At 44.3% G+C, this 16,739-nt stretch overlaps 1 protein-coding gene across 3 annotated transcripts in view; it reads right to left on the reverse strand.

The window, feature by feature from the left end:
- Window positions 1-2,575, reverse strand: part of ENDOV (endonuclease V) — a 47,554-nt gene extending 44,979 nt beyond the window's left edge. For all 3 annotated transcript variants that reach the window (XM_082249915.1, XM_082249913.1, XM_082249914.1), the window contains exon 1: window positions 2,473-2,575. In XM_082249915.1, coding sequence (XP_082106041.1) covers window positions 2,473-2,522 — 50 coding nt within the window. In that variant the 5' untranslated portion in view covers window positions 2,523-2,575. The remainder of the gene's footprint in view (window positions 1-2,472) is intronic.
- Between the last annotated feature and the right edge of the window lie 14,164 nt (window positions 2,576-16,739).

A 16,739-nucleotide genomic window follows, 5' to 3' on the forward strand; every position in this document is an offset into this window, starting at 1 on the left:
GTTGGTGTCAGTGGGAGGAATAGTGCCCCATTGTTGGTGTCAGTAGGAAGAATAGCGCCCCATTGGCTGTGTCAATGAGAAGAATAGTGTCCCATCGTTGGTGTCAGTGGAGGGAATAGTGCCCCATCGTTGGTGTCAGTGGGAGGAATAGTGTCCCATAGTTGTTGTCAGTGGGAGGAATAGTTCCCAGCTATTGGTATCAGTGGAGGGAATAGTGCCCCATCATTGGTGTCAGTGGAGGAATAGTGTCTCGTTGTTGGTGTCAATGGGAGGAATAGTGTCCCATCGTTGGTGTCAGTGGGAGGAATAGTGTCCCATCGTTGGTGTCAGTGGGAGGAATAGCGCCCCATTGTTGGTTTCAGTGGGAGGAATAATGCCTCATCATTTGTGTCAGTGGAAGAATAGTACCCCATCGTTGCTGTCAGTGGGAGGAATATTGCCCCATTGTTGGTGTCAGTGGAGGGAATAGTGCCCCATCGTTGGTGTCAGTGGGAGGAATAATGCCCTATTGTTGGTGTCAGTGGAGGAATAGTACCCCATCGTTGGTGTCAGTGAGAGGAATAGTGCCCCATCGTTGGTGTCAGTGGAGGGAATAGTGCCCCATCGTTGGTGTCAGTGGGAGGAATAGTGTCCCATCGTTGGTGTCAGTGGAGGGAATAGTGCCCCATCGTTGGTGTCAGTGGGAGGAATAGTGTCCCATAGTTGGTGTCAGTGGGAGGAATAGTTCCCAGCTATTGGTGTCAGTGGAGGGAATAGTGCCCCATCATTGGTGTCAGTGGAGGGATAGTGTCTTGTTGTTGGTGTCAATGGGAGGAATAGTGCCCCATAGTTGGTGTCAGTGGGAGGAATAGTGCCCCATAGTTGGTGTCAGTGGGAGGAATAGTGTCCCATAGTTGGTGTCAGTGGGAGGAATAGATCCCATAGTTGGTGTCAGTGGGAGGAATAGAACCCATAGTTGGTGTCAGTGGGAGGAATAGCGCCCAATTGTTGGTGTCAGTAGGAAGAATAGCGCCCCATTGGCTGTGTCAATGAGAAGAATAGTGTCCCATCGTTGGTGTCAGTGGGAGGAATAGCGCCCAATTGTTGGTGTCAGTAGGAAGAATAGCGCCCCATTGGCTGTGTCAATGAGAAGAATAGTGTCCCATCGTTGGTGTCAGTGGGAGGAATAGTGTCCCATAGTTGGTGTCAGTGGGAGGAATAGTTCCCAGCTATTGGTGTCAGTGGAGGGAATAGTGCCCCATCATTGGTGTCAGTGGAGGAATAGTGTCTCGTTGTTGGTGTCAATGGGAGGAATAGTGTCCCATCGTTGGTGTCAGTGGGAGGAATAGTGCCCCATAGTTGGTGTCAGTGGGAGGAATAGATCCCATAGTTGGTGTCAGTGGGAGGAATAGCGCCCCATTGTTGGTTTCAGTGGAAGAATAGTACCCCATCGTTGCTGTCAGTGGGAGGAATATTGCCCCATTGTTGGTGTCAGTGGAGGGAATAGTGCCCCATCGTTGGTGTCAGTGGGAGGAATAATGCCCTATTGTTGGTGTCAGTGGAGGGAATAGTGCCCCATCGTTGGTGTCAGTGAGAGGAATAGTGCCCCATCATTGGTGTCAGTGGAGGGAATAGTGCCCCATCGTTGGTGTCAGTGGAGGGAATAGTGCCCCATCATTTGTGTCAGTGAGAGGAATAGTGCCCCATCGTTGGTGTCAGTGAGAGGAATAGCGCCCCATTGTTAGTGTCAGTAGGAAGAATAGCGCCCCATTGGCTGTGTCAATTAGAAGAATAGTGTCCCATCATTGGTGTCAGTGGGAGGAATAGTGTCCCATCGTTGGTGTCAGTGGGAGGAATAGTGTCCCATCGTTGGTGTCAGTGGGAGGAATAGTGTCCCATCGTTGGTGTCAGTGGGAGGAATAGTGTCCCATCGTTGGTGTCAGTGGGAGGAATAGTGTCCCATCGTTGGTGTCAGTAGGAAGAATAGCGTCCCATTGGCTGTGTCAATCAGAAGAATAGTGTCCCGTTGTTGGTGTCAGTAAGAAGAATAGCGCCCATTGTTGGTGTCAATGAGAAGAATAGTGCCCCATCATTGGTGTCAGAGGAAAAATAATGTCCTGTCATTGGTGTGAGTGGAGGCATAGTACCCCATCATTGGTTTTTCTTTTTTTTTTGGGGGGGTGAGTACATAATCTTCAGGCTTAAGGTGATTTTTAAAACATGGCTCTGGTAACAATGATAAATCCTTCATTTCCATCCGGAGACATCATTCTCCATACACACACCTGTCCTTAGCTCCAGCCCCAGGGGAGGGGCCTCCTGGAAGAAGGGGCGGGTCTGGGTGCCCATTGAAATAAAAGCCAGCAGAACACCGGGAGGAAGCAAAGATCACACCGCATAAATGGGGGTTCAGTGGAGTCTGCAGCTGATTGGGTGGGATTCCAGGGATAAGCCCCGCCCCTGAAGAGCTAATAAAACAGTGCTGGTACTCACTTCTCCCACTCCACCAACGTCTCATCCTGGGAGCTCAGCGCCTCCGCCATGGTGACAGCTCGTGCTTCCCTAGAAGCGTACCGCCCACTGCCCTCCGCTCCGAAACTTGATTGGCTGTCATCGCTTTCCTGTTTATCGATAGGCCGAATGAATGACATCGCTATGAGATGGCAGGGGGTTTCCCTACCATGTGACAGGGTTAATCCAATCAATTATTACCAGGAAGCATTCTGCTAATGTCGCCGGAGTGTGTACGTTTCCAACCAAGTGTTCAGCTTCACATGCCAAAAACGATAGAGAGTATTTCTCATCAATTCTAGGGATTGTATACTTACTAATGGGATATATTGTCGCCCTGTGGAATTATAACCTAATGTGTTACCCATATTTAATTCACTGGTGCTGGAAATATAAAAAAGAGCAGATGGATTGCAGCGTATTGCACAATTTACGTGCAGGTAAAATACAACCAATAGATAGAGCTGTGCTACCGTACTTATGTATCTTCAATGATATCTATAAACGTTAGATGGCGCCGTGCTGCTTATCTCTCTCCAAAGATGACCTATGACCAATAGATGGCGCTGTGCTACTTATCTATCTCCAAAGATTACTATAACCAATAGATGGCGCTGTGCTGCTTATCTCTCTCCAAAGATTACTATAACCAATAGATGGCGCCGTGTTGCTTATCTCGCTCCAAAGATTACTATAACCAATAGATGGCGCCGTGTTGCTTATCTCTCTCCAAAGATAAATATAACCAATAGATGGCGCCGTGCTGCTTATCTATCTCCAAAGATACCTATAACCAATAGATGGCGCCGTGCTACTTATCTATCTCCAAATATAACTATAACCAATAGATGGCGCCGTGCTGCTTATCTATCTCCAACTATAACTATAACCAATAGATGGCGCCGTGCTGCTTATCTATCTCCAAAAATAACTATAACCAATAGATGGCGCCGTGCTGCTTATCTATCTCCAAAGATAACTATAACCAATAGATGGCGCTGTGTTAGTTATCTATCTCCAAAGATAACTATAACCAATAGATGGCGCTGTGCTGCTTATCTATCTCCAAAGATAACTATAACCAATAAATGGCGCCGTGCTGCTTATCTATCTCCAAAGATAACTATAACCAATAGATGGCGCCGTGCTGCTTATCTATCTCCAAAGATAACTACAACCGATAGATGGCGCTGTGTTAGTTAGCTATCTCCAAAGATAACTATTACCAATAGATGGCGCTGTGCTACTTATCAATCTCCAAAGATAATTATAAACAATAGATGGCGCTGTGCTACTTATGTATCTTCAAGGAAAATTATATCTGTCTCCAAACACTATAATAACCAATAGATGGCGCTGTGCTACTTATCGATCTCCAAAGATAACTATAAACAATAGATGGCGCTGTGCTACTTATCAATCTTCAAAGACAATTATAAACAAGAGATGGCGCTGTGCTACTTATGTATCTTCAAAGGTAACTATATCCAATAGATGGCGCTATGCTATTTATCTATCTCCAAAGATGACTATAATCAATAGATGGCGCTGTGCTACTTATGTATCTTCAAAGTTAACTATATCCAATAGATGGCGCTATGCTACTTATCTATCTCCAAAGATGACTATAAACAATAGATGGCGCTGTGCTACTTATGTATCTTCAAAGATAACTATATCCAATAGATGGCGCTATGCTACTTAGCTATCTCCAAAGATAACTACAACCGATAGATGGCGCTGTGCGGCTTTATGTATCTCCAAAGATAACTATAACCAATAGATGGCGCTGTGCTGCGTATGTATCGCCAATAATTATAGCTAATAGATGGCTACATAGCAGTAAGGACAAAAAATATCCACTAAACGACGCTATACCATGTGTTTATCTGCAATTACATATTAAACCAGTAGATGGTACTGTAATAATTCTTCCATTTTAATATTTAATAATTCCAATAGATGGCGCTATTATCTTTAGTTGTATTGACAAATAAAGCCAATAGATTATGCTAAACTAAAATAGCTGAAATGACAGCTACATCCAATAGATGGCAATGATCTACTATCGTTACCTGCAAAAAAAATTACATCAAATGAAACAGCGATAATCTCCTATCGTTACCTGCAATATCCATTACATCCAATAGATGGCGATGATCTACTCTTTTCACATGCAATGACCGGTACATCCAATAGATGGCAAAGATCTACTATCGTTTTCTACAATGTCAACTACAATCCAATAGATGGCCATGATCCCAGAGTACTTAGGTGTAATGACAATTACATCTAATAGATGGCGCTGATCTACCGTCATTAGAAACATAGAAACAGAAACAAAGAAGCGTGAAGGCAGAAAAAAGACCAAGTGGTCCAACGAGTCAGCCCAATTTTTTTATCTCTATATGTTTTTATTTTTAACTTCTTCTGGTTGAAAATGTATACTTCATTTGCATAAGAATATACAAAAAATACTTTGTCGGGGTGCATTCTCCCCTGTACTGCAATGCAGCGCATAAATACACTACATTACAATACGTTTCCGATCATACAAATAAATACATTCAAATACATTCTTTCTGCGGTATGATGCCTGATGTGTTGTGTGGAGTAAGGATACCCCGTGCCATCACATCATGCATGACGCCGCAATACCCCTAAAGCATGAAACTAGAAATCATTGACTATATGTTACAACTATCAAACAACATTACGTTTCAAAAAAGCAACAGGTGTGATGGGGGTGGGAGAGAGGGGTTAGGGGAAGGGAATGAAGTCACAAGCCTGAAGCTTTATTGAATAGATAAACACACACAAGAGAGCGTGGGGGAAGGGGAAATCTTCAGACCTCCATGAGATCCATCAGGTTATAGTCTCTGAGTAGACTGTGAACCAGTCTGCGACAATCCTCAATGGACATCCTCTCCCGCTGGTGGGTAAGGCGCTTTCTGGCGCACCATAAAGCATCCTTAAAGCAACACAACACCCGCCAGGATTGTCAACGTCCTCCTGAGAAAAAGTTCCATGAAAAAGTCCATTCAGCACAGCGAAATGTGTGATGGCAGTCTGTGGAACAAAGTCTCTCAGTTCAGGTTCCAAGGCCCTCAAAAGGCTCTGTGCAAAGGGGCACTCCCAGAAAACGTGGAAGGCTGTTTCCTCCTGGATGATGCAAAAAGGGCAGTGCCTGTATCTGCACAGGTTCCTGTCATGCATAAATATCCTAAGCGGCGCGGCACCCGCCCCCCCAGGATTGCCATCCATGCCAGATCTTTGTGCCTGTTGGTGAGTCACTTTGAAGATACGTTCCTCCAGACCACTTTGCAAGTGGCTGAAGAGAGGCCTGGAACAGTCTCAACAATGTCCGATGCTCTGATCAACTTGTAGATTGTTTTTTGGCTTCCACAAGTCAGGGTTTCATCCATGCCCACCCTGCTCCTTGATGAACTTGAAAGTGTCCAAGTAGTACCAAGGAGTGTCCCAGTTGTAGGGAATGGAACTGTCCCATCCAAGGGGCCTCCAAAGAGGAAGGAGGAAAAAACAGGACATGGAGTTGCCGCCAGAGTCCAAAGTTCTGTCCACAAAAGTCCTGCGGATGCAGTTGCAAGCAAAGAACACCCTCAGTAACGTTGCGATGTCGGGCATGCCCTTACCACCCTTGAGGGGTTCCTTGAACATTTATTTTTAAGTTCTTTGAGTTGTCATTAGCTGCAATGACAACTACATTCACCAGATGGCAATGATCTACCAAAGTAAACTGCAATGACTACTACATCTAATAGATGGCGATGATCTACTACAGTTAACTGCAATATTAAACTGCATCCAATAGATGGCAATAATCTACTATAGTAAACTGCAATAACAACTACATCCAATAGATGGCGGGGATCTAGTATAGTTTGCTGCAAAAACAATTACATCCAATAGATGGCGATGATCTACAATAGTTAACTGCAATGACAACTACATCCACCAGATGGCAATGATCTATTTTAGTTAACTGCAATGACAACTATATCCAATAGATGGCAGTTCTCTACCATAGTTAACCACTTAAGCCCCGGAAGATTTTACCCCCTTCCTGACCAGGGGGTATTTTGCGATTCGGCACTGTGTGAATTTAACGGAAAATTGCGATGCTGTACCTAAACGAATTTGACGTCCTTTTTTTCCCCACAAACAGAGCTTTCTTTTGGTGGTATTTGATCATCACCTGTGCGATTTTTTGATCATGCGCTATAAACAAAAAAAGAGCGTCCATTTTGCAAAAATAACAATATTTTTCACATTTTTTTATATGAAATTCCCCAAAAAAAATGTAAAAATCAAAATTTTTTAACATTTTCGGCCAATTTGTTTTATGCTACATATGTTTGGTAAAAAAAATCGCAAAAAGCGTATTTTGATTGGTTTGCGCAAAAGTTATTGCGTTTACTAACAAAGGGAAAGATTTTTGTCATTTTTGTTGTTTTTTTTTTAACGCATAATGGCGGCGATCTGCGATTTTTTTTGCGGTACTGCGACATTGCGGCGGACAGATCGGACCCTTGACTGACATTTTTGACACTTTTGGGGTTACCAGTGACATTTCTACAATAATCATCAGCACTGAATATACAGCGGGAACTGCCGAAGTTAGCTTTTCTAGGTAACAAAAGGTGATTGGTTGCTAGGGGGTCCTAGCAACCAATCACCTGCTCATTAACTTACAAAGTTAGCTTCGGCAGTGTCCACCCTACGTATAGTCAGCGCTGATGATTCTCCCTGTGCCGTTCTGCTTTACACTCACTGCCTCCTGCTCCGCTCTCCTGGGTAAGTGTGCGATGGAAGCAGTCCAATGGCCGGCCCTGGGTGTCACCCTGGGGCTCCCTGGCAGGTGTGGCACCCGGGACAGACGGCCCCCCGCCGACCCCCCTGTTGGCACGCCACTGGCCTTCGCTTCCACATCACCATATTGAAATCCTTCCAATAAAGTGCTACTGCGCCTGCATGAGATGGAGTGCACATCATCTGGCTCATCTCGCATACGCGCCCAACTACATTACATTCACCTCTTAGGAAAAGAAAGCCTTTCCCCTGAGATTCAGAGGTCAGTAGTAAGTAACGCAGAGGTTAGGGGTCAATAATATGTAATGAGAATTGCAGAGGTCAGTAGTATGTAATGCACAGTGCAAGGGTCAGGAGTAAGTAGGGCATAGTTGCATGGTTCCCAGGTCAATAGTGTGCAGCACAGAATGAACAGATAATTTCTATGGAACGCACTACAGGTCAGGAGGAAGTAATGCCGAGTTTAGAGGTCAGTAGCATGTAACGCAGAGTGCAGAGCTCAGATTATCTCAGAGTTTATAGGTTGCCATGTAGTTAGTGTGTTTCTTTTTTTTTTTTTCTTTCAATAAATTTTTATTCGAGAAAAGCAAGTACAAGCAACAACTGAAATGGTACAGAAATGAAAACTGTTACACAACAAGTGATAGTTGAAACATGTAGTACAGCATAGTGGGGTTGGTATGCAGCAAACAATGCTAATGTATTGTCCAGGAATAAGTCTGAGCAAGTGGAACCACCCCTCACCCCAGAAAAGCCTAAAAAGGGGGATACCAGCTACGGGGTAACGGGGGCGACCCCCACAATGGTAGGGCGCTACCCTCGAGACACCCCAAAAGGGAGAAAACTGTGCCTCGGAGGAAGCGCACCAAACCTCCACTACTGAACCGTGTGGTATCCCAAACACCAGGACTCCAAAGGAGAACCGGTTAGAGGTAAGCAATTCCTCAGTTCTAAGCTAACATAGCAAGGGACCCGGACTCCAGATCGTAAAGAAGAACAGTAAAACAAAAAAAAAAACCTTACAATCCAAAACCCATCCCAGGTAATTGGCGGGGGCTCCGGACCCAATCCAAGAGACCCCACCAGGTAAAGTCAGCGACAAAGCGCATTAAGTACAGCAAAACCAATATGAGAGCAAGAAGAGGAAAAAGAAAAAAGAAGGGGGCAGAAGAAAAGGAAACTTACATGCAGCAAGGAAGGAGAGGAGAAAAGAAGAGGAAGAGCAAGAGGGGGAAGAAGGTTCCAGCGGCCCAGTCCCGGACAAATGGTAACGTTAACGTAAGCTGCCCAGGGTCCCCAGATCCACTCAAATTTCCTTCTGGAGTCATCTAGAATACTATACATCTTCTCCTGTGCCATTATCCATGAAATCTTATGCTTAGCCATATGAAGTGGAATAGAAGGCATTTTCCACTGCCTGGCAATCGCCATTTTGGCACCGAGGAAAATGTAGAAAACGAGGGCCTGGGTGTGTTTTGGAATTTTAGGAATGCGTTGACCCAGTAGAGCATTTGCTGGGGACGGATGTACCGTAAGACCAGTAATTCGCCTGACCATACCATAAATGCGTCCCCAGAACCTCCTCAGTTTGGGGCATTCCCAAAAGATGTGGAAAATAGTGCCCGTCAGGGAACAGTCACGAAAACAGGTAGGTGGTGTGGAGGGATAGATGGTGGCCAGCCTAGCGGGCACCATGTACCACCTCATGATTACTTTTAGATTAGCTTCCATGAGACCAACATTATGAATAAAAAAGAAAGAGCGCCCAACACATGCGTGCCATTTAGGGAGGTCCCATTCTATGTTGAGGTCCTGTTCCCATTTGAGCATGTAGGCCGGTTTAGATTGAGCGTCATTAAGTAGAGCATAAATGAGGGAGATACCCCCCTTAACATCAGTAATTTGGGCACACAATTTGGGCACACCATTGTTCATAAGGCGATACCCGTAGGGGTTCAGGGGATTTGTACCTAATGGATTTAATAAAGTGTGAAATTTGAGTCAGACGGAACTTCTCCACAGGCGGCATCTTCAGCTTAGAAGTACAATGAGAAAAGGTTATAGGACATGAGCTATCTATAAAGTGTCCGATTCTTTACATGCCATTGTCAGTCCACCATTTAAATGCCCCTATGTTTTCTCCTGGAGGGAAGGCCGGATTATGGAATAAGTGAGTGAGCGGAGCCCAAGGTGAAGTTACTTTATGCGTCTTATGAATGCGATCACAAATGGAAAAAGAATGTGAAAGGGTAGGAGATAATACTGGGGGGGCGGGAAGGAGCAGGACACCACAGCAAATAATCAATAGTGTGTCGGGGGACGGCCTGCTGTTCCATATGGTACCAGTCGGGCTTCCCCCCACTGGAATAGATAACGGAAATCTGTGTCAGTTGTGCTGCTTGATAGTAGTTCCAGAGGTCAGGGACACCCAAGCCCCCCTGTTTCCGGGAGCGTAGAAGTGTATGTTTATTAATTCTATGTCCCTTCTTTCCCCAGATAAATTTAAAGATGTGACCTTGTAAACTCTGGATATGGGATTTCCACACAGGTATCGAAAGTGATCGGAATAAATAGAGAATACACTGCAAAAGGGTCATTTTAACTGCATTGACTTTCCCTAACCAGGATATGTGATAGCGAGACCATTCAGACAGGTCCTGTTTCAGTCGTCGGATCATGGGCGGGTAATTGGTTGGGTAGAGTTTGTCTATCGTGGGGGTTAACGATACCCCTAGGTAGGGGATGGAATACGAGTGCCAGGAGAAAGGGAAGTGGTCTTCCAACCGGTCCACAAGTGACGAAGGGAGGGTGGCATTAAGGGCCAGGGACTTAGACATATTGACTCGCAGGCCTGAGGCCGCCCCGAAGGCGTCTAGGAGGGAAACGATATTGGGGAGAGAGATCAATGGGGAGGTGACAAAAAGCATGTCGTCTGCAAACAACGCGCATTTGTGGGTCACGGGTCTGCACTGTATACCATGAATATCAGGGTGAAGGCGGATGGCTGTTGCCAAGGATTCCAGGGCCACCGCAAAAAGGAGCGGGGAGAGAGGGCGTCCCTGTCTCGTGCCTCTCCGGATGGGTATGTTCGCCGAATAGTATCCCTGCATCCGGACCTGAGCTACCGGGTGAGAGTAAAGGGCTCGAAGCATGGTGAGGAAAGAGGGACCAAAGCCCCAACGTTCTAGAGTACGGAAGAGGAATGGCGAGGAAAGGGAGTCAAAGGCCTTTTGTAGATCCAGGGACAGGAGAAAACCATGTTGGGGAGAGCCACCATCCCACCCAGAATTTAACAGAGAAATGACATCAATCACCCTCCTTATCTGGTCAGGTCCCTGCCATGAGACCCACCTGATCTTTATGAATGTATTTGGCAATGAAGCTGTATAAACGATTGTGTGTTTCTTTTTTGATAAAGGTTTTTTAAAAGGATAATGCACTATTGGCACTTTATATCTTTTGTTATGGGGGAGCTACATTAGAGTACAGTATTGCCAGCCACATCGGTGAGTTGGATATGGTGGAGTGGTGGAGAAACATTCAGCCCACACATTGAAGCCGCCATTGGATACCTATACCAAGTGCATCCGTATAAACAACAGTGGTTCATGCCTACCCTCTACATACTTCTGGTAAGAAGTTTGCACTACCACCGAGGTGTCCCTTCACTCGATTTTATTTGTTCACGTGTGGAAAGTGCCTATTCACCAATAAGGCTCACTGTTTAGTGTTATCTGGTAAGAGGCTATTTCTTCTATTTCACCCTCACATATCGGTCTAAGATTAGCAAGATTGAAGATCCACTATTGATGGAAGCTTGATCTTTGGCTATTTGAGATTATCTGGATTAATTGGAGGACTTTATATCCTTTCACAACTATTAAAGATTATATATGTTTTTTTTTTTCATGAAGAACTTTCGCATATGGTTTTTAACATTGTATGATGATCACTATAGTATTTGGGACAACCCAGATGTTACATGTTTACAATTTATGATTGTGTTGAGCGCACTATATCTTTTATCACAATAATTGAGGGTTTGCAAGTTTGGCAGCCCCTCTCTATCTCTCCTATTAGCCTTTTGTTAGTGTGTTCTGGAATAGATAGAGAGAGCTGAGAGTCAGAGCTGGACAAAGTTAGATAACGAGCTATACACAGCGCTGTATTGTGCTACAGGTTTTGTTATTTTAACCCGTGGTGGTGCGCAAAAACGAAATGCCCAAGTGTACAAAAAAGTACATGTGAAAAAACACACTAAAAAGTGCACTTAAGGGTGTGTCTCTCTAGTCCTCTTCCTGAAGAAGTAGGACTCTGTCCCGACTCCCAGGGTGCAAGGATCCTGACAGAGGCATGGCTCAACTTGGTCCACCTAGCCAAAAGGCCTGGCAGACCCCTACCCTCATGGTCAGCTGAAGCTGACCGCCCCCTCCCCCGTCAGGACCCTGATGGCCAAGGGTAGGCCCGAGGACCCACACCCTCCAACCAAATAAAAGAAACACAGACAAAAGTGACCTAATGTGAGAAAAAAATAATTAAATAAATAGTGCCAGTGCCGATTCCTGGTAGCAAAAATGGCCCCAGACATAGCCAAAAGGCTGTGCCCATAGAGGCTCAATGCAGAATAAATGAGTGATAATGTGACCTTTTTTTTATTTAAACAGCGGATTTCCAAAGCCCATGGTGGTACTCATGAATTGCAGTGTTGTGTCCTACACAGAGTGGATTATAAGGTGAACTGTGTTGCAACTTGGTTAAGGTGACATCTCAGTCACTTCTACCCTTTCCTCCACAATGGCCTCATCTGGTTTCTCATCAGAACCATCAATTTACCCCAAGTTACCAAGCGCCTACACAATGGCCCAGGCAAAACTCTGCCATGCTGATTTGCATGTGGAATGCCTAGTGATAGAAGCCACACTGAAGCAGAGATTCAGCAATTCAGGAACAGATTGAGTGGTGGCTGTTTCCACACCATTTTATGCAGAGAACAGAATGTGTGTGACCAGGGCACCTTCCTTTGGCAGGAAAAGTTCACACGTGGCTTGCCTGGCACTTACTTTGATCCTGGTGGTGCAGCAGTTCCTACTTAGGTGCCCAAGATTCATTGATCCCTACAACAGGCCAAAAGAGTGTGCAACCGCTTCAGGAAGTCACACCCAATGATCACCTGGTTTAAATTCAGCAGCAACTAAAACTGCCTACAAATTGTCTTATATTCGATTTGGTCACAGTGTGAAAGTCAACCTTAGCCATTCTGCAGCAGCTGCACTTCTATCAGTGGGCTATCGGTTAGTATTTTTTTGAAACACAGAACAAGGACATCTCTGCAAACCCCTGTAAAGATGTCCTTTCAGATGAAATGCGTAGGGTGAGGCTAACACAGTGACATCATCACGTCCGCCAGAATGTTAGTTGGACATTTTGTTTAACCTTGTTGCCTGTTGTTTTAATTTGAGTATATGTCCACCTTTAAATAAAATGTGTTTTTAATACTGCACTATGGCAGGTGAGGTGAGATAGTTGAAGGCACCATATTCCTCTTACATCAAGGACTTGGGATCGTCTGGATTTGTGGCAGATTGGTCTAATCCTGCTGCAGTACCTTTAAAAGAATTCAGGCCATCAAGGAGGAGAGGAACCATTACTGGTCGGCTACCCATCTGAATCCATATTGCATGGAGAAAATGCCAAAGCTCATCTGCCATCACAGAGACAACAAAAAAATGCAACATCTGTAAAGGGTGCTTCGGCAGAATCTCTTAACATCCTGTACAGAAAATGACAGGATCCCCTTTTATGACCAGAGTGGCTTAAATTGTCCATTTGATAAAAGGCTGAGCAGTGGTGGCGGTGGTTGCCCAATCAAAATGTAAACTCCCTTTTAATATGTATCGCACAAGCCTGTGTACTAGCAGCAGTCACAAGCAGAGAAATGGGGCCAAGTGTGGATGTGGACACTCTTAGAACAGACAACACCTTTGAATTGTGCATGTTGAGGATGGACCACTGGCCTGAGCTTGCCCATTATGCAATCAAGCTTTAGCATTGTCCTGTGGTGTGCTTTCAAACATTTAGTGTAGCGAGTGATTTTGTTCACCTGTCTCCAGACACAAAAGATGGAACTTTCTTGGATAAGCAATCAATGCGTACCACCCCCTACAGCTGATGCTCACAATTACATTTTTCTTTAATTATGGCCTCAAAAACATTTTTACAGCAATACCATCTACTGCATCTGTTGTTGACTTACTGACATTACCAGCTCCTGCCACCATTATCAGCTTCTTGTATTGCTGCTGGGCTGACACCATAACCAACCGCTGTTACTGCTGCAGGCCTGTCAGCATTACCATCTCATGCTGTCTCTGCTGCCTTATTCCAGTGCTCAGGCATTGTCAATGTGCTGCACGCATTGTTTCTGCAGCTGCTTCTCAGCTGCTGACCTCCAACACTGCAAAGGTGTGACACATACTGATTCTTCAGGCTAAATCGTGTTCCTTGTCTTCTATTCTACATCTATTTCCAGTGCTCTGTCAAAGAAGAATATTTGTTGCCCTTGACTCTCTGAAATAATGACTTTGGGGGCTGTAAAATAGTTCTATGTCTCATAAAAAATAAATGTTAAATTTAATTTAATCATAAAACCTGTTTCATCACTCTCTCTTTCATTACAGCATAGTAAAACCTTTTACATGATGTGCAGCATGGCATGCATGTGCAAGCATTCTAGCTCTAGTCTCTTTCAGGCTTTTATCTCTGACATAATACACTGTAAAAAAAAAAAAAAAAAAAAAAGCCGATGCTTCCCTCTTCCTTCGTGCACTGGTAAAAACACTTACAGGGTATACAGTGCAACTGTGCAATATTTGTCTTTTATCCTTAACATAATGCACTGTAATTTTTATTTCATGATAAAAACTGCCTTCCTATTGCATTGCAGTCCAGTAATAATGCTTATGTAGCACCCTTTAGTGTGTGCTAGGTTTAAGGTAGTTTTTTTTTTGTAGAATAGGTGTGTAGTGTAGGTAAATGTGGCTGTGAATCTGGTTCAGGGTTCAGTGACTCAGGGCTAGATGGCTCATTCTAGCAGCGTCTATGGTACGTCCCCCTGTCTTCTGGGACATCGGAAAATGTTCTAGACATAGTGAATGGAGGTTAGGAGAATTTGCTTGGCATATATATGAGGGTCTCAGCCAATCCCGAGTAAAGGGCTGGCAGGGGCCATGCTACCTCATAAACAGGCATAAGTCATGCCAGTAGGCTGAGTCAGGTAGAAGATGGAGTGCACTACTGGGAGATCTCCTGAGAGTCAGCGGGCTGGTGAGTGTCAGTCTGGAGGACTGTGGGGGAGAAGTTAGCCTAGAGGGCTAGTAAAGGGGCAGCTGCAGCCAGGTGGGTTTGCAGTGCCTGAAGATATGGTGCTGGGATCAGTAGCCACAGGAGGATGAGTACAAGTTGCACACTGTAATACTTTGCTACACAACCAAGGGGCCTCGGGTTCCTGCCTGTAACTGGCTTTTGCTTTTAATCTGACTGAGTGCCTGCCAGATCTTCACAGTGATCCAGCTGGGTTCTGCAAGCATGTGTGTGCTGGAGGATGAAGAGGAGCTGTATATAGAGACTGTATATAGGAAGGGTGTACCTGAAGTTCTGCTAAGGTTGAGTGGGCATCCCATAACCTCCAATCCCTTTCCAAGTTATTACCCTCAATAAATATCAACAAACAAAGACACAGACTCTTCTCTGTTTCAAGAGTGCCTGGCTGTGCAGGGTGGGATCCAAGTTTCATTACGGCTCCTTAGGGGGTGCGCTACACTTACATAATCTGCAACCAGTCTGTACAATATTTCTGGCTCTTGTCTGACATATTACACTGTAATTTTATTTCAGGAAGAAATGACTTGTCTTTCCCCCATACATTACTGCCTAATCAAGCTGTGCACATACTCTCCAGCTACTGTGCTATAAGCCTGGCTATGAAATACAGCTCTGTAATTTTCATCTCAGCATGTCTTGGAAATGTGGGTATGCAGTTTTGAAGGGTTTTTGTGCACTCTGTGTTGACATTTATATAACAATAGACAATACAGTGTTGTTCTGCACTAAAAGGAAGCAAGCTATGCCATTGTTTACCAATTGTTATAAATTGAAGGCTTTAATTTTAATGTTTTCAAAGTGTAAACCGTCAGTTAATCAAGAATATTTGTAGCTACCATCTTTCTGAAATAACAACTACAAAAGTCTGCACAATATTTTTGGCTTTCCTCTCATAAAATTTGTATTGTAAATTGCGCTTTACAATAAAACTTGTTTTGTTTCTCCCTCTTTCAATACAGCATAGTAAAACCCCCCTATGTGATGTGCAGAGTGTCTGTGCAATAATTATGGCTCTAGTCTCTGATATAACACACTGAGATTTAGATTTTTTGTTAAAAGCTAGCTCTTCTCTTTTTCTTCCATTGTGGCCTAGTAAAACTGATTACATGATGTGCAGGATGTCTGTGCATTTTGTCCTTGGCATTTACTGTATTTATGTAATTTATTGTATGAATAATTTCACAATAACAACTCTCTCACCCCTCCCTCTTTCATTGTGGCCTAGTAAAGGTGCTTACATAACAATGCAGCATGTCTACGCATAATTTACAGCTCTTTTTACTGACACGATACACTGTACTTTTTATTTCACAATAAAAATGGATCAGCAATGGGTACCACCCCCTACAGCTGATGCTCACAATTACATTTTTACATTAGAGACAGTTTTAAAAATTTTCAAAATATGGTTTAATAATGAAGAGGTAAAAAATAGTGCAATTAAATTTTTACAAAAACAAAGTATTATAAAGAAACAAAGACTATAAGCAACAGCAAGACAAAGGGGTGAGAAATGAAAATAATTGCAAGTCCTGGTTTCTGCAGAGCAAGATGGTACATTGGCTCTCATACAACTTAACAGGTGAACTTTGGTTTGATCGACAGAGAAAGGAAGGAACACAAGCTCACTGACCAAGTGCAAGAATATGTGAATGAGTGAGGCCTCAGCCAGTGCTGCTCCAGCCACGCCCTCTGACATGTTTCGCCCTGCACACTGGGGCTTGGCCCCCGGTGTGCAGGACGAAACATGTCAGAGGGCATGGCTGGGATGGCACTGGCTGAGGAGACACTCATTCACATATTCATGAACTGGGTTGGTGTTCCTTCCTTTCTTTTTTGAAGCTTCTACACCCCTGAATTGTGCATAGGAGCCTTCTCACTTCACTCCAACCAGCAGGGTGGTCTTTGTCTCACCATAGTGCAGCACTGCAAGTTATACCTGGATTCCTTGGTTTGATGTTACGTGAGAGCTGTCCACTGAAAGGACAGCCTCTTTTTCTTGATAGAAAGGGGGGTGTCAACAGAAATTACTTGAGCAA

This window comes from Pelophylax lessonae (assembly GCF_965119305.1).
Source record: "Pelophylax lessonae genome assembly, chromosome: 3".
Classification (NCBI taxonomy): Eukaryota; Metazoa; Chordata; class Amphibia; order Anura; family Ranidae; genus Pelophylax; species Pelophylax lessonae.